Here is a 17,918-nt window from a genome sequence, read left to right as displayed (position 1 = left end):
AATGATATGCAACCAAGCGAGAAGGATACATACCTAAGGTTTTTTAAAGGTAAGGGGTTGCTTTTGGATAACTTTTCTGTTTGGTCTGTAAATCGTGATGGGAAAGAAAAAAATGTTTTATTAAATTTTCCAACAAATACAAAGCCAATAACAGGAACAGCTGACCACATCACACCCTCAAACGAAGACCTTCCAGATCTTAGTCAACCTTTTTTTCACATGGCTACTCTTAATCCTGAGTCAGGAATTGTTATCCTTTATTCAATCATATTCGAAACTAAAAATGACATACAGTTTCAAGGAACAGATCAGATGGTCCAAATCAAAGAGAATAACCTTATAATCTTAGCAATTCAATCGAAGTATTTTCATCCATATGTTTTTCAAAGCATTTTATTCCATCTTTTTAACAAGCTCCCATCCCTTAGGGTTGTCAATCTTTCTGAAGAACTTGATTTATATCTTCATCCTGATTATGAATGCACACCTACATCATCCACAGTCTCATTTGTACCTTACGACTTAAGTCCCGCCGCTGAGATTGGCCGATTCCATCAATTTATATTCAAGATTTTACGACCCATACAAATTCTTCATCTAATAATTCATCTTCTTTGTGGTACCCGAATATTTGTCACGTCCTCCTTTACCACGCAGCTATGCTTTGGCTGCTTCTCGCTCCTGTCCATCATTTACCCCCTCAATTGGCCCAGCGTATTCATCACTGCCCTTCCGCTCCACCTCATTGCCACCACAGGCGCGCCAGTTCCATTCATTATTGGGCTTCCTTTTAACCTTTTCCTAAGAGACGAGATGGAAGACGTCACGATCGATGCTATTCTTAATCTTGACTTTGCAAATCTTGCATTACCAGACGAGCCAGTGTTCGATCCAGACCTCTTAATGTTACTTCGCCAAGTCGATTCAAACCTTACTGAAGAATTAAACATGTTCAAATCGACGGAAATATTCCCAGCAAGAAGAATACAATTGATCTTGTGGCAATTCATCTACGCAATAATGATACTTGCTTCGGGCCAAAAAGAAGTACCACTATCGGATCCAAACCTGAAAATGAAAATCGCAAAAGGAATAAAAGCTTCTCAATCATCAAAAGATATATCGAAGTCATCGCTTGCAAGTTACATAGCAGATAGCCCTGTCGTGGGTGTGTTCATTGATAATATAATAGCTACGAATAACGAAGAAACAAGTGGAATTTTCCAAGAATTCGATAACATATTAAAGAGTCACGCGATGGAAAAATTGATGTTCACTGTCAAGGGAAGAAGAAGGAGTGTCGTGCGTTAGTATACTAATAAATTTATGTTATATGAATCATTGTTCAATCTTTTCCAGAAATGAAATTTGTATAAAGGGGTGCTCCAAATCAATTTTTGAATATAAATACGATGATTTTTCGACTCTATCGTTACAAAATTTTTGTTTAGTTTATGAAAAACTGATTATCAGATATTAAACGTTCTTTGATCCAAACGGAAACAGTTTATGAGCTTTAGAGATAGAAGAAGATTCTATCAAGAACAAGGAAGAACATACGGAGGACACATTTGGAATCGCTCTGACCGTGATTCCCCACCAAGAAGGGTTCCACAAGATAATTATTGGGATGAACGTTCAGATCGATATCGAGGGCGAACGCCAATATCTGAAATTCAACGCTCACATAGTCGTCCATATGATGATAGAAGATTTCAAGACAAACGATATATGGATAATTCAGATCCTATCTATGTATATAATAGAAATGATTCCGAAAAGTATCAAAGACATGAGCACACACGCTATCAATCAGAACCGCAAATACCAAAAGAAGAGCCAATATTTGAAGTCACAAGAAATGCTCGAGTTGAACAACCACAGCAAAGATCTCAACTCGAAGAAGCGAAACGCATTGTTGAAAAGCAACGAGAGCTTTATCCACCGATTGGGATATTTACAGCTCCTTTCCCTTCACTTGAGACAGCTTGGGATTGAATTTTTTTATATTAAATTGTGATGAAATTGATTTGTTTATTCTTGTTTTTCTTGTGGAACTGGATCGAATGCTTCTCTGAATGCTTCTACATCCGGTGTGATAACAGATCCATACTTCATAACAGCGCATGCACCGCATTTGATTTGACGACGAACTGTTCCATCATGACGGATTGAAGCAAGGCCAAGAGCTCTACCAAGAAGTTCCTTTTCTGGAACTGCAACTAATTTGACTTCATTCTTCTTAGCAAGTCCTGTGATAAGGGCCTTATAATCTTTGTTATCAGTATCATCAGCAAGGAAAACAAGCTTAGCCTTTCCTTTGATGATGGCTTTGACTGTGCAGTTGAAACCTTTGGCAACACGTCCAGAAAGGTTGATTTGACGGAGGCCATTTTCGATAACAGCGGTGTTTTCAGCCATTTGCAAAAAGGAAGGCCAAACCGTCTTTAATTCAACAGGTTTGTTTGATTGTTGATATCAACTTTTTGAATAAATAGCAGTTGTCGGTTATGGTCTTGTGGAAAACCGTTAATAATGATATCGGTTTTAAACGTTATTTCCATTATGAAAAAAGCGCCAAAACATGAAGAACCAATTGATAAACTTCTCCGCCAAATGAAAGAAAAAAGGAAAAAGGAAGAAGAAAAGGAGCTCGCTAAAACAAGAAGAGATAATTTAAAACAGCGAATTGATCGTATTAATCAAGAAAGAAGGGAAGTAATGAGAAAGTCAGAAACGGAACATTCTATACAGAAAGAACTTACTAAAGAAATTAATAAAGAAATTCAAATGGAAAAGAAAGCTGAAGCTCATCGAGAAGCTGAAACCTTAAAAAAGATCCGTTCAGAAAAGAAGGCAAGGCTTCAAGCCAAAGCTGCTGAACAAAAAGAAATTGATATAGAAGAAAAGAAGAAGAAAAAAGAACGTATTAAACTCGAGAAAGCTCAAAAAAAACAAAAACAGATCGAAATCAAAGAAAGAACAAAAAAGGAAAATGAGATGGTTAAGCACCGTCTTGAAGCAAAGAAAGAACTTGAGAGAAAGGAAAGGGAAATGGCAGAAAGAAAAGCGATTGTTGAAGAAAGGCACAGAGGTGTTTGGGATGATCCTAAAAACCTGGAAAAACTTGCAAAACTTTTAATAGATTCATACTAAAAATGTGTTTTAAAAATAATGTTGGAAATCAAATTATAATTTGAAAACTTATAAACCTGTCAAAATAACTAAACGTTCATCGAAGAGGTTAAATAAGATTTGATAAATCTTTGACGGTTATCAAAGAACTTACATACAATTTTGATAAGTTATAAACAGTTATGTATGATTCATTCAAATTTGAATAAATCTTTTGAAGATTGACACCACCAAAATCTTTGAGAGAATGGGAAGAGATCCAAAAGGGAAAAAACCCATAGAAAAAATAGTAAAGCTCATAATAGACGATAAAATCGAAGAAACTAGTACTGTTCCTCTTTCACGATACATGAAAAAGAAATTGAATAATACTAATGAAAATCAGAAAACACAAAACAAAAAAGATCAGATACAACATAGCTCAAGTTGCAGACATAAAGAAAATACGACAAATTCAACCGATATAAATATTCCTCAATCAAGTGGTTTTATCCAAACAATGCTTGAAAGAAATGATTACATTAGAAGTCCTTTAGAGCCTGATCCACTTTCTCAGATTGAGATTGAACCTAGTGATTTTAGTGATTACAATTTAAATTCAATACCATCCGAAATTGATGGAAAGCCTAAGTATGATATATCAACACCATTTCATCTATCAACAAATGATAATAAGAAGCAGACAGAAAACTTAAATCTACCACAAAATGAAGCCGATGAAGAAAGGAGTTCAGCAACAACTGGCTTTTCTTTTTCAAATAATGTCACATTAAACTCACCACCTAACAATGATGTGATTTTTGAAGGTATTGAAGGAGAAAGTTTTGGCATTTCTCAGATAGAGCAATTTCTTAATATCAACCATGAAAATTATGATTTAAATATACAAAAGAATAACACGGTTGTTGAAGAATATCAGCATGACCAGGAGCACCAACAAGATCAGCAACAGCACCAACAAGATCAATCAGATTTTCAAGAATTTGATGAAGAATTTTGGTGAATTCCAATAACCAAATAAAAAAACAATTGCCGAAAATATTGATTTTAATGTTGCAAAACGTATAATTATAAAGGACTTATAACTTTGGATTATTATTAAACATCAGCTAAATGATTTGAATAGTTTATATTTAAAGTTCTTGAATTCGAACCTAATTATTTTTTACTTTTTAAATTATTCCAAAAGAGAAAATTAACAATGAAGCAGCTTAATGTGAAAAGAAGAATTTTTTTAAATGAATCTCATAAATAATTTGATATTGTTCAATTGATGGACTTCGAGAGATGTGCCGGCAAACATGTTAAAAAGAAGTTGATAAAATTTCAAAAAACAAGTGTTTATGAAAAAAAATAAATTCAAATTAAACCAGAATATTAATAATTTTTTTAAGGAAAATTTTAAAATTCGAAATGTTTATCCAATCTATATAGTAGGAATTTAATTAAATTCTATCAAACATAATTTAATTTATAGATTAGATTTAATGTTAATCCTTTTCTAATTCAATTTTAATCAATTTATATTTAATATGTTGTTATTATAATAAACATTAACACCAAAGGAATTTTAGAAAACATTTATAATATGATAAAACAAAATTGTAAATTTTCATATTACTAAAATTAATTTTAAATCAAAATATTTTTGGATAGATAATTTTATTCATTAAATTTATTTAATTTTTGCTAAGACAAAATATAGCATTGTCAAAGAAAAGAAAATTACGATTCCAATCAAAATAAGAAATGAATTTGATATCTTTTTTTGTTTGAACTCATCATAATCTTTATAAATATTCATATCATAATAATTATTTTCTTCTTTGTTATGAAGTGGATTCCAAACTTGTGCAAAAAATGGATTAACTTTAGCAATTTCATCATAGTTCCATGGAATTGGATCACATTCAGGGCACCAATGACCACCTTTTAATATTATATTTGGTGTCATATCAAATATATGACCAAAGGCACACTTCCATTTTAATTTTGTAAATAAATCGCCTAATTTCATTTCATTTGATAAACATTCACCACCTCTAAATTTTGCTGCTTCTTTCATATCATTTATATTTAATTCATCAATTGGTTTTGTTTCATCATAACCATGATTTAAAACAATCGCTTTCTCTGATGGTCGACTAAGATCTGTTTTATCCCATGTTTTAGGTAATGATTCCCATTCTTTATATGATCCAAAGAATGCACTGATTCGTTTTTCATCTTTATTTTTAATCCATGAAAGTGTTCCAAATCGTTTATCATTTGCAATAAATCGCATAAACTCTTTTCCAATAAAGTTTCCAAAAAGAAATGATAATCTAAATAATAATGGCGATTTTCTTTTGATATCATTAAAATATTCTTTAATTGGAATATTATGTCTAAAATGTAAAATATTTTCTAATTCATCACTATCTAAATACCATTGACCATGAAAATTACGTGTTATAAACCAATTTGGTTCAAATATTTTCTTTGGTGCATCATGACCCATTCCAAGTGAATAAAGAATTTTTTCTTCAAATTCATAATTCGTCATTCTATATTCTTTTCCTGATCCAATATTATAAAAACGTCTCCAAAATGTTTCTGGGACTGAATCATCAAGAACATTACACATAAGTGTTGCACTATCTTCAAGAGTTGCCCATTCAAGAACACCACGTAAAACAATATGAAAAACAATAGGTCCAATATTATATAGAAGACCGGGATGTAAAATACCTGATTGACGTAATGAAACCCAATGTTTTAAACCTGATTCTGCAAAAATTCGTTCTGCTTGAACTTTAGATACACCATAATGATCATAAATAGAGATATTAATCGGATCACCACATCTTCCCCAATGAATTGGTTCATTACGATCTCCTGTTTGTGCAACTGTTCCGATATAAACAACTTTAATATCATCAGGATTAGGTTGTTCTTTAACTGCTTTAATTATATTTTCTGCTGCTGTTACATTTGTTGCAAATGTTTCTTTGGGAAGAAAATCAGCACGTGGTGAAACTAATCCTCCAATATGTAAAATATAATTACAACCATCAATGGCTTTTTTAACATCACTGTAATTCTTTAAATCTCCCCAAATAATTGTTACTCTTGGATCATTTGCATATGATGAAAATAAATTATGATTTCTAAATTTGTCACGAAGCAATAAAACTATATCAAAATCCTTTCTCTTGTTATATATTTCGACGAAGGAAGCATGACCCATTACACCAGAAGCTCCAGATATAAATACCTTTTTACTTGGCATGACTTTGTATAAAATGAAGGAAAAATTAACTGAATATCAAAATTGGTTATTTGAAAGGGGTTAAGGTTTCAGACGTTCTGAAAAACAAGAATTTTATTTCAAATTTCAATCGAAAAACAACCGGTGCACCCTGCGCTGACGATATGCTCTGAAATCCTTCAGATATATGAAGACCGATTGACTGAAAATTGTATATCACCGGTGAGACACTGTAAACAGTGTTTTTTTTTTCTACATCAATTTCTTTTTCAAAAATTAAATCTAAATAAATATGAAAGGATATAAAAAAACATTTATATTATATATTTTCAAATAAAAGTATTAGGAAATTTAACAAATATACACTTATAATGCAAAAACAAAAAATAGTTCAAATAATTATATTATTATATTAAGAATATTGATAGATCAATATACTAACAATAAGATATGAAATATTAAAAACTATTATAAACAATATTCATACAAATAAAATTAATATTCAAAATTTTCAATTTTTACTAAAGATTTTAACTATGCAATTTAATTTCCTTTATACATTTGGAGCAAATCCATTATCTTTCATTCTTTATTTTGTAATCTCATTTTCCCTTTAAAAAAAAATATAAAAATTTTCAAACGTTTTTCGTATATGATGTATGGAATTGGAATCATAATGAACAAATATCTATTTACAAATAAATAAAATATTTTATTACAAGTATTTTATATAACAAAATTCAGACAATAGCTTCCGCACATTTTATCATTAAAGGTTTGCATAACTTCAGACAACCTCATGCTAAAACCAAACAATTTATCAACCAAACATAATATACTCAAATAAATCTCATTTGATTACGAAATAGACATTTTGAAGAACTTGTGTTCCAACACATCAGCAATAGAATACCTTTCTTCTGGGTCAAAAACTAACATATGTGACACCAAGTCACACAATGCATCTATTACGTTTCGTATATTTGGGTTATCTCCATCAGGAACCGAAGCGAAAAATTCTTGAATTGACCAATCAAAAAATTTTGAGTGAAGAAGTTTCACACTTTCACTCGAACTTTGTGATGGGTGAGCTTGACAGAACTCATTTTCAGGGATAAGCTCGTCTTGCTCGTTGAAAAATTCGTTTCTCTGCGGCGACCGTTTGATCATTGAATTCGGAATTTTTTTGCCAATTCGTTTCTGCATCAGTTCGAGGAGATGTAGCTCATTTTGCCCGGGTAGGATAGGATTACCTTGAAGCATTTCTGCAATAAGACATCCCATTGACCAAACATCAGATTTGTTTGTAAACTCAAGCCCTAATACAATTTCAGGAGGACGGTAGTAGCGTGTAACACAATAATTGAGCTTGTTCTGTTCATATACGCGAGCATTACCAAAATCTGAGAGCTTGACTTCTTTGAAGGTAGAATCTGTGAATAATATGTTTTCTGGTTTGATGTCCAAATGTACAAAATTGATGGAATGGATGCTATTAAGAGCATGACAAATCTGTTTAGAGTATAATTGAACATGCTGAATTGGAAGTCCTGTGAATTTTCTGTGTTGGATTAACTCGTACATGTTGAATGAAAGAAGTTCGTAAAGAATACACTCGTGGCCACAATACTTAAGAGACCCGAACATTCGTATGACATAGCGTGATTCGGATTTGTTGAGGAGAGAAGAAATTTTTGACATTATGATTGCTTCATTCACAATAACTTTAGAGCATCGACTGTTACCAATTTTAAGTGCGAATTTTTTGCCATCGTATAAATTTATGACTTCATATACACACCCAAAAGATCCAGTACCTGCGCAAGAAAGAAATTTAAATTTGATTTTTGGTCCAAGATTATAAATCTCCCCTTCATAAACAATTAAATTTCCTTCGCAGTTGTCCCTACTTTGTTGTGAAATTGGCTTGTCTGGATGAGTAAGCGATTTCCCTCTCATGTCTTTTTTTCCATAGAAAGCTTGGACATGTGACGTGAAATGGCCCCATGAAAAAGTAACACAAATAAACATCAGAAAAATCTAACTTTGAAAAACCTCAATTGATCGTATATGACTGAAAAAGTGATATCACTTTCATAGTTCAATCGGTCATATAAAAATAAACTTTTTGAGATATTTATACCATTTTCATCTCTTATGTGAAAGTGAAAGCAAAATGTTTACTATTAACACATATTCAAACACAAGAAAGGAAAAATTATTCTCATTTTTAATGAATTTGTCGTTTACCAAAATTTTTATTTTTTTATTCATTAGGTTTTGGGTGCCCGACCTTTGAACATTCCCGTACCGGAACGAAATTCCTAAAATTTCTCATGTAGAAAATGTGAACGAATATTGAAATTTTGCTGAAATTGAATCAATTTTTCCAATGAATATTTTGTCAGATTTTGTTCATCGTAAATAATTCCTTTTTGTTTTTTAAGTAATTCCACAAGATCAAATTTATGTCTATTTGCAGCAATATCAATCGCAGTTAAACCTGAAAAACTTTTAACGTTTACATCAATTTCTTTATTTTGAAGTAATAAAAGAATTATTTTTGTATGATAGTTTGAACATGCAAACATTAAAGCAGTCATATTATAATGAGAATCTTTAATATTTATATTAACTTCTTTATTTTGTAATAACAATTTGACAATTTCTAAATTTCCATTCCAACAAGCATAAATTAATGCAGTAAAGCCATTATCATCTTTAAGATTTACATCGAATTTATAATTTTGCAATAAATAATTCACAATTATAGTGTTTCCTTTTTTGGATTGATCAATTAAATATGTTGGATAATATATTAAATTAATTTCTTTTCGTTTAATTAATAATTCACTTATTAATGTGTTTGCATAATAAATTGCTGTTTTTCCTTCATCATCTTTTATATTAATATCAATATCTTTTAGTTCAAGTAAAAACTTAACAATTTCTATGTTGGAATTTTTGGTTGCAATCATTAATGCTGTTTCACCATTATAATTTTTTTGATTAATGTTAAAGTTATTATTTGCAGTATATAATACCTTAAATATTTCAATGTCATTTGTCTTCATAAAGACATTATTACCTTCAAAATCATTTAAGTCTAAATTAATATTATTGTTTCTTAATAATAATTCAACAATTTCTATGTTGGAATTTTTGGTTGCAATCATTAATAATGTTTCACCTAAATTATTTCTTTCATTAATATTAATATTTTCATTATCTAATAATAATTTAACTATTTCATAATTATTATTTTGTATTGCTAGAATTATTGGTGATAAACCTTTTTGATCTTTTGAATTAACATCAATTTCAGGTCTTTGTAATAATAATTTACATATTTCATTATCATTATTCTTTGTTGCAATAATTAATGGTGTTGAACCCCTTTTATTTTTCGCATTAATATTAATTTCTTTTTGTTCAATAAGTAATTTAGATATTTCTTTATGCTCATTAGCAATTGCTTCAATTAATGCAGTTGATCCAGAATTTTCTTTCATATTAAGTTCAATATTTTTTTGTTTTATAAGAAATTCAACTATTTCATAATAACCTTTTTTACATGAAATGATTAATGGTGTAATCAAATCATCATCTTTTATATTTATATTAATATCTCCATTTGATAATATGTATGAAACTAATTCAACATTATTTGAGAAAATAGAAAGATAAAAATCCTCATTTGTTGTAGCTTTTCCTTCATTAAAGTATTTAAATAAGTAAAAGTTTCCTTTGGTTATTATCTTATTATTTAAAGTATCATTAAACGTTAGCCCTTCTTCTTGGAGATATGATAAAATTTCATAATTATAACTATTAATACAAAATCGATATAAATCAATATCGGTATATATTGTGAATGTAACATTTCTTTTTTGTTGTTCTTTTTCATTTTGAATATCGCCAAATAGAGATTTACGCGCATATTGTTGATTAAACATAGGCTGTCCTCCAAAATGATTAAAATTAAATTGTGGTTGATTACCAAACATTGGATTACCATGAAATGGTTGATTCATATGCCGACCAAACATGAAATTACCTTCTTCTTCTTCTTCATTATTTAGTTGAAGAGCTAAACCAAACTTCGGTTGACTTGATGAATCAGATTGGTTCTTAAACGTTGCTTTACTTGGATTAAATGTATCTAAACTAAAACTAAATGGATTTGATTTATCTGCTTTAGTATTTGCCCCAAATGTTTGTTGATTTGATGGTTGAGATTTATCATTTGAAATTCCAAATTTTATTTTCTTAAATAATTTAAAATTTGAACTTTCTGATATATCTTTTTGAAGATAACAAATATCATAGATATAATGAACTATATCATTACGATGATATTTTATTGCATCAGGCATTGCAACGCCAATGTCTGCATTAACTTTTTCACAATAATGAATTATTTCAATATTTCCGCCAGCAACAGCATAACGTAATGAGTTTGTATAATCAGATCCATTCAACATTAAATATTTGAAACATTCAATCGATCCAAAGAAAGCAGCATATTCAATCAAACTTAATTTGTTACAGAATCTCTCAAATAGATTTGATCTAATTGAATTAATGAAAGAATACTTTTCATATGCAAAAGAAATTTTCTTATTAAAATCAAATGATGATTGTGATGCAATTTTTTGAAGTTTTTCAACATCGTCAGATTGAATAGCTTTTGCGACTTCTGATGGATTAGTTCCTTCAAAAGCTAATTTTTTATGTTTTTCGAAGTTATTTGCAGAGAGTTCATCAAAGGTTAGGAAACCAAGCTGACTCATATTCCTCCCATACGCTCTGTAACCTGGGGATAAGTGCATAAAATATATTGAGTCTCGAGCTTTTACGAATTTAGGATCGATTAATTTTTGCTCAAGTAAATGGTATAGTATAAAATTGGCTTCATTTTCTGTAGAGTCAAGAAGGAATTCAGAGAATGCTTTGAAAAGTTGGGGATCCTTTTGGAGGATTTGTCTTTCTTTAGCTTCTATTGCCTTTAAATATTGTAAATATACATCAATGTCTTTCCTTTGAGATAAAAAAGATGCATAAATACATTCAAAAAGTATAACATTAAAAGAATGAAAATAACTTGCATCAAAAATTTCTATTGTTGATTTAACAATATCATCAATATTATCATTATTAAGATCAAATAAAATGTTGTGGATTGATTGGAGATATTTGATTTCAGACTTCGCTTCCATAATTATTAATAATTTTAAACGGCTGTTGAACGATGGAAATGGTTTGTTTTGTTTTGTGGTTCACATTTCCTTGAATTGAACCGTTGGCTGCAGATCCCAAAAGTGGCATAAAAATCCACAAATACCAATTTTACGTAATGTATACAAATAAAACAGAACGATACGAAATGCATTTTTCTATTTTGACCGTTAATTAGCAATCTTGTTGGATGGGTGGTCTCTTTTCTAAATTTTGGCGTTTCGCATTTGGTGATCCTCAAAGACGTTTCAAAATCACGATAATTGGTTTGGATAATGCTGGTAAAACTACAGCACTATATCGTTTACTCCAAGGTGTTGTAGTTAATACGCAACCAACAGTCGGATCAAATGTAGAAACAATTGAAAGGCAAAATGTTAAACTGCAGTGTTGGGATCTTGCTGGTCAAACTGCTTTTCGTCAAGGGTGGACAACATTTTTCAATGGAACAGATGCAATTTTATTTATTGTTGATTCAAGCGACAGAGCGCGGATTGGAGAAGCAAGGACAGAACTATTTCGTGTATTAGAAGATGAGTCAACAGGCAATTGTTGTATTCTAATCCTAGCTAATAAGCAAGACTTACCAAATTGTATGTCTTTAACGGATGTCATGGAAAGCCTTCAGTTGTCTGAAATCAAAGATCATGAATGGTCTATTCTTCCATCATGTTCATTAACAGGTCAAGGTCTTGAAGAAGCTGTTGAATGGTTTGTCACACATTTAGAAAGTAGTGGCAACAAAGCCGGAACATCAAAATGAAAAAGAACGATAAACAAAAATATTTGAAATTAAATAAAGTAATTTGATTTTTTTCTGAAACAAAGCTTTTTTCATTTTAATCACTAACATCTTTTTTGCATAAAATAAAAATGAAAAAAATCGATTAATTTATTGAATAAAATCTTAGATTTAGCTTGCATTTCTGAGTTGTTTGAACATCAAAGTAATGTCGTATTTCTTTGTGATGGATTCTTGGATAGAATTAATTTCGACATTTGGAATTTCGACTTTTGGAAAAACTCTCCATTCTTGTATTATGTCCGGATCCTGAGCTGGAGGCATATAGAAGTTATCGTTGTTAGCGTAAACTTGAAAATCAGCAGAAGGATCGAGATATTTCTCTTCAGTCATTTTTTTTTGGAATATGAAATGTGATGTGAAAAGTCGTCTCAAACGTTTAGATTATCAAAATAATTTTTACATTCAATTATGGATTCACCACGAAGCATAAATTCACCGCAAACACCATCTAAATCAATAACAAGAAATTTTATTTCTCTTCAGAAAATAGATTTTCCTGATGATGAACCAAAAAGAATTCGTTTACCAAAAACTATGAAACAGCTCCTTTCAATAGCAACTGATGTGCTTGAACTTGCACGCCCTGCTAAACAAATATTTGACACAAATCATAATAAGATTACTGATATTTCAAATATCCAACCTAATTCCATACTTCTTGTTTCATGTTGTTCTCCACCAGTCAAAGAGGAAGACAAACCAAAATATAAAACTCGTGTTCCAAAACCAAAAGCCGAAACGCCAATTGTTCATCAACAGCAATCAAAACCAATTCATGAAGATGCAATAGAACATCAAATGATAGCTTCTTCTCCATATACAGTTCGTGAGAACATGCGTAACTCACTTCTTTCTTTATATGATTCTCTTACAATCGATCAAAAGTCTAAATTATCATTTTCGGATTCTCTTCAACAATTATCGAATCAAACCAAGCAGCATCTTTTAGAAGATGATCTTATATCCAAACACATTAGTCCCACATCAGTTCTTACCGGTACTGATATTCATAATCAAGTGGTCCAATATTTCTTAAATCTTACCAAAGGACTTTCACCTAAAGACTATAAATTTGTTATTACGGGTCCAACCAAGTCTGGTAAGAGCACGCTTTTATACACATCAGTTACATTATTTCATCAGCGGTTACTTTTATCCAACTTAACTAAACGTTATTTAATAGTATCAATTAATTGGGAAATGGAACAACTATACTTTGATGATATTCGTAACATCTATAAAATGTTTATAGGCAACACAATTAACTCATTGAAAAACGAATATTTTAATTTTTCAAATTCGTTTGATTCATTATTACAATGGTTCCAATCTTTATTAATAATTCCTGGATTTCCATCATTACCTTCATCAGTCTTAAAGCAAGAAAACTTTCCTAAGAATTCGATTTTAGAGATTGGCCGAACATTTCATGAGACATGGAATGACAAGAAAGGATTAAAAGATTTCCTTGAACATGTTATACGATTTCCAATCAATATGTCAAATGCATTTGGTTATGAATCTGCTGTTTATGTATTCGATCATTTCGATTGTGCAGAGTTTACTATTGTTAAAACAGAACATTTCCCAAAATATAAAAAACAAATAAAATTCACAGAAATGATTTATAACATAATGAAAAATGTTCCGTTCTTCGTCGCATCGAAAGATGACACAGAGTTTTATAATGTGTTCGAAATTTTGGAAAACTTTAAACAATTAATGACTGAAAGATTAATAACTGTTGAAGATGAAAAAGAAATAGTTGTTAATGAATCAGATTTTTCTATTAATATTAATATGTGTAATGGTTGCCCTGCTTATTGTGTTATGTTCCAAAAAATTTTGGATAAAATTAATGAGTTAAATGAGAAATGTGTAATTAAAAGTAAATTTAGTGGATTTAGATCATTAATAGATGAGGAACGTAATCAAATAGTAAAAAATGAATTCTTGAGATTGTGTTTGTTATTGGAAAATATAAACGATGATTTGGATAAAGAAAAGATTGCGCAGTTAGAAGAAACTAAAAATGTTTCTTTTAAAATTTATTAATTAAATAAACATTGATATGAAATAATTATAAATATACAGTGATAAATAAAAATGTTTAAAAACAAAATAAAATACTTTTAGGTTATTGTTTTTATTAATTTTCTTATATAGATTTTATAAAAATGTATTGTTTTAAAACTTAAGCTATAAAATAATTACTTTTATTAGATATTGCCAAGAGATATATTTTATTGATTCTTGGGAAAAAACTTTAAAATATGTGTTTTTTTTGTAAACACTTTCAAATTGAACAATTAATTGTTGCCATGCAGAATTAAATAAAATTTATCAAAATGTCAAGAAATGAAAATAATATTTCTACTCACACATTAACATAAAAGGTCATCTGAAATCACATGGAATATTTTTTTGTTATGTTTTTAAAAGAAATGAAAAGAGTCATTTTTATATAAAGACAACTTTTTGTGATTACAACAGAAGCCGTTCCGATAGGTTGGCCACTTTTATAAAACGTCTACTTTTTCTTTCATGCATGTTTACCATATTTATAGGCTTTTGGTTGGCAACGAAAGCATCTAGTTTATTATTTCCAACAAATCTAATATTAATATATTAATTTGTATTTGCTTATGATTTATTAAATGCATTATGTTCAAAAAATAGATAATTCACCCTTGTATTCAAATAAATTAATATTTCGTCAACGATTCGAATGATTACAGCATGCTGTAAAACTTATAAAATAAGGTTAAATGATAAAAAAAGATTTTAAATTTGCTGATGATGTCCCCATCATTACAAATTGAGGTTCCTTCGATTTATAATAAAAAGTGGTGTATGAGACACAACATTTTTACTGCGTAAAATTTGGATCCACATTCAAATTTCTGAATACTATTTAATGTTTGAATATGGCATACTATTTTTGTTTGATCTCATTCAATATTTTCAAATCAAAGTTTTCTGGTAATTAAGTAGTTGGGGCACCTTGTTTGGCAACGTTTTGAGTGAGTGTTTCAAGTCCCCTCTCATTCAAACTTGAAAAGCTAATGCATGGCATAGAAACACATCACTAATGAAAAGCAATGATATACAAACAGGACGTCCGCGATTTCATATTCCAGCACACTCCATTATATACAAAGACGATAACAGAATTGAGCGATATCCACTCGATATGAAAGGAAATTTAATAAAAAAAAATCAATCAAAAAAAACTAACAAAAAAAAAGAAAAAGGAAACAAAGTCAACCAAGGTGACGCTAGTGGGGATTTAAATCAATCTTCGACAGAAAATGAATTAAATAAAGAAAAAAAACAAGAAGAACATCATTTTATATTCCATAAAGATTTCTTCGATAATATCGAATCAGAATCATTTGGTTATGAAGATATGCTTGATTTCCGATTCTTGGATACTACAGATGAAGAAACAATTGATCAAAAATTTGATAATGTGTATTCTCCATTAGATTCAAATAATGATGTTTATAAAAAGAGGTAGAATAATTTTTATCTAAGGGTATTTTTTATTTCTAAAATGCTATGGAAAGCTGGAAATCACCTAAATAAGTCAATGAAAATAAATTGATTTTAATTCTATTATAAATCTTTCTATTTGCATTAATATTTTTTATATATTTTTTATAGAAAATAGTAATATACATATGAGTTATATATGTTTTGATACAGCATATTCCACATATTGAAATTTTGGTGATCAGATTGAAATCAATGAGGTCATTTTTTTTAATTCGATATTGAATTAATTTACGTCAACTTTGTGAGTGTTGTTGACAAATTATTCAAAACTTTTGAATAGTTACGACACAATTATTTCAATTCATAAAAAGCGACAAAATTTTTATTACAATTGATAATATCATTCATCATTTAAATAAATAGCATTATAAAGAAGTTGAGCATTTTCAGATAGTTCTTTATCTTCGCCATCCATTAGTTCATAAAGTAAACTATCTCCATTTAATTGGTCGAACATTTCTCTTAGTTTTTTTTTGTCGTCCACTTCAAACATTCTTTTCAAAGTGTCCAAAATTTTTATCGAAATGTTTTTCTTAGCGTTTTGTGATATCTCCAAAATCTTTTCCAAAACGTCTATATTTAACAACTCAATAATTTCCTTTTTATAGTTACATGCGATTACTATTAGCAATTGTGTTACTTTTGTTTGCACCTTGAAATTTCCATTTAAAATATATTTATTTATTAAGTCCATATATTTCTTTTCTAACAAAGTTTCGGCAAATTCATGTTTTGTCATTATGATATTAATTAAAGCATTTGTTGATTCTGCGATTAAATCGACATCATCGATTTGGAATATATAAAGAATTGGATTAAAGAAATCATTTATAACTTCATATGGTAAATCGATATCAGAACAGAAAATTCCGGTGGTAAATATGCAGATTTGAAAGAGCAGATTGATATCTTTAGAGGATTTTCGTTCGTAATCGCCAATGCGCGCGTAATCGCCAATGCGTACACCAATAGGAATATCAGAAAAGAAAATCTCATTAATTGTCGGGTCTTTTTCTAACAAACAACAACAACCATATATAACTAAATAAAGATATTTAGGATTTTCAGTAGAAATGCACAGATTAAATAAAGTCAAAAATGGTTGACTCGGATCTAAAGCAATGCCATTGGTACAAAATTCGCCAAAGAGTTGGGAATTATATGTTTCCCGATTGGTACAATTGATTAGAAATTCATTATATGAATCAATGAGATTAGGATCTTTAAATGTCCCTTTTTCACAGAAAAGCATAAGAAGATGGGAACCAAGCATTTCAAAAATGTCACTCCCATTGCGGGACATAAGTTTTTGGGTGACATTATGAACAATGCCAGTGGAATATATAAGTGTCGTATAAAATGGTGACCGAGCCATTACGTTTTTACATATGTTCACAACGCTTTTAATTATACTATTGTCTTCGGTTTGTGCCATGTAATTAATACTATCAAGAAAACCTTGTTGAAGCATTGGAATAAGTAAATTGGTGGGTGACTTTGATAAATCTTCCAGAATTGGTACCACCTGATTTATAATTGGAGAATTAATTAAGTTAAGAATTTGTACAAAAATACTGGAATTTAATAAAATTTGAACTGTTCCATGTGAAGCAACTTGCGCAAGTTTTCCAATAGAAATGCATTGATTAGATATGAGTGTTAAGTCATCTGTATTTAATAATTCTTGAATTTGTGGAACTTGTTCCTCAAATTCATGACAGATTCTTTCAACATCAAGAACTTCAGTTGGGTTTTCATCTGGTTCATCAAGTTTTTTAAAGTTCTTTTTCCTGATGATCTTTTTGTATGATATGTCCATTCTTCTTGAGGAAAACTAAACGGTTTCCACATGAAGCCAAAGCGAAATTCTGTCAAAAAATTTCCTAGATTTGGCATATATTATATTGAATATTTATTTTATTGGTCATATTA

The 17,918-nt window shown here is 29.7% G+C and overlaps 8 protein-coding genes across 8 annotated transcripts; 5 read left to right on the top strand and 3 right to left on the bottom strand.

The window, feature by feature from the left end:
* Positions 1–219: 219 nt before the first annotated feature.
* On the top strand, positions 220–1,311 carry GO595_002918 (DENN domain-containing protein; the record flags this gene model as incomplete). The annotated part of the gene is made up of 1 exon (XM_067915881.1): positions 220–1,311. The coding sequence occupies one exon, from the start codon at positions 220–222 to the stop codon at positions 1,309–1,311; it is 1,092 nt and encodes a 363-aa protein (XP_067776719.1).
* Positions 1,312–1,509: 198 nt separating this feature from the next.
* GO595_002917 (uncharacterized protein) lies at positions 1,510–1,998 on the top strand (the record flags this gene model as incomplete). The annotated part of the gene is made up of 1 exon (XM_067915880.1): positions 1,510–1,998. One exon carries the CDS (start codon positions 1,510–1,512, stop codon positions 1,996–1,998), a length of 489 nt encoding a protein of 162 aa, XP_067776718.1.
* Positions 1,999–2,034: 36 nt separating this feature from the next.
* GO595_002916 (40S ribosomal protein S12) lies at positions 2,035–2,421 on the bottom strand (the record flags this gene model as incomplete). Its single annotated transcript, XM_067915879.1, has 1 exon — positions 2,035–2,421. The coding sequence occupies one exon, from the start codon at positions 2,419–2,421 to the stop codon at positions 2,035–2,037; it is 387 nt and encodes a 128-aa protein (XP_067776717.1).
* Positions 2,422–2,565: 144 nt separating this feature from the next.
* GO595_002915 (uncharacterized protein) lies at positions 2,566–3,156 on the top strand (the record flags this gene model as incomplete). The annotated part of the gene is made up of 1 exon (XM_067915877.1): positions 2,566–3,156. One exon carries the CDS (start codon positions 2,566–2,568, stop codon positions 3,154–3,156), a length of 591 nt encoding a protein of 196 aa, XP_067776716.1.
* Positions 3,157–3,634: 478 nt separating this feature from the next.
* Positions 3,635–4,138, top strand: GO595_002914 (uncharacterized protein; the record flags this gene model as incomplete). Its single annotated transcript, XM_067915876.1, has 1 exon — positions 3,635–4,138. The coding sequence occupies one exon, from the start codon at positions 3,635–3,637 to the stop codon at positions 4,136–4,138; it is 504 nt and encodes a 167-aa protein (XP_067776715.1).
* Positions 4,139–4,810: 672 nt separating this feature from the next.
* GO595_002913 (NAD(P)-dependent oxidoreductase) lies at positions 4,811–6,364 on the bottom strand (the record flags this gene model as incomplete). Its single annotated transcript, XM_067915875.1, has 1 exon — positions 4,811–6,364. One exon carries the CDS (start codon positions 6,362–6,364, stop codon positions 4,811–4,813), a length of 1,554 nt encoding a protein of 517 aa, XP_067776714.1.
* An 879-nt stretch (positions 6,365–7,243) lies between these two features.
* On the bottom strand, positions 7,244–8,344 carry GO595_002912 (CMGC family protein kinase; the record flags this gene model as incomplete). The annotated part of the gene is made up of 1 exon (XM_067915874.1): positions 7,244–8,344. One exon carries the CDS (start codon positions 8,342–8,344, stop codon positions 7,244–7,246), a length of 1,101 nt encoding a protein of 366 aa, XP_067776713.1.
* A 3,469-nt stretch (positions 8,345–11,813) lies between these two features.
* On the top strand, positions 11,814–12,386 carry GO595_002911 (ADP-ribosylation factor-like protein 5; the record flags this gene model as incomplete). Its single annotated transcript, XM_067915873.1, has 1 exon — positions 11,814–12,386. One exon carries the CDS (start codon positions 11,814–11,816, stop codon positions 12,384–12,386), a length of 573 nt encoding a protein of 190 aa, XP_067776712.1.
* Between the last annotated feature and the right edge of the window lie 5,532 nt (positions 12,387–17,918).

Source organism: Histomonas meleagridis (assembly GCF_020186115.1).
Source record: "Histomonas meleagridis strain 2922-C6/04-10x chromosome Unknown contig_20, whole genome shotgun sequence".
Taxonomy (NCBI): Eukaryota; Parabasalia; order Tritrichomonadida; family Dientamoebidae; genus Histomonas; species Histomonas meleagridis.
The sequence above is the reverse complement of the archived record's forward strand: the minus strand, read 5'-3'. Positions and strand labels throughout refer to the sequence as shown.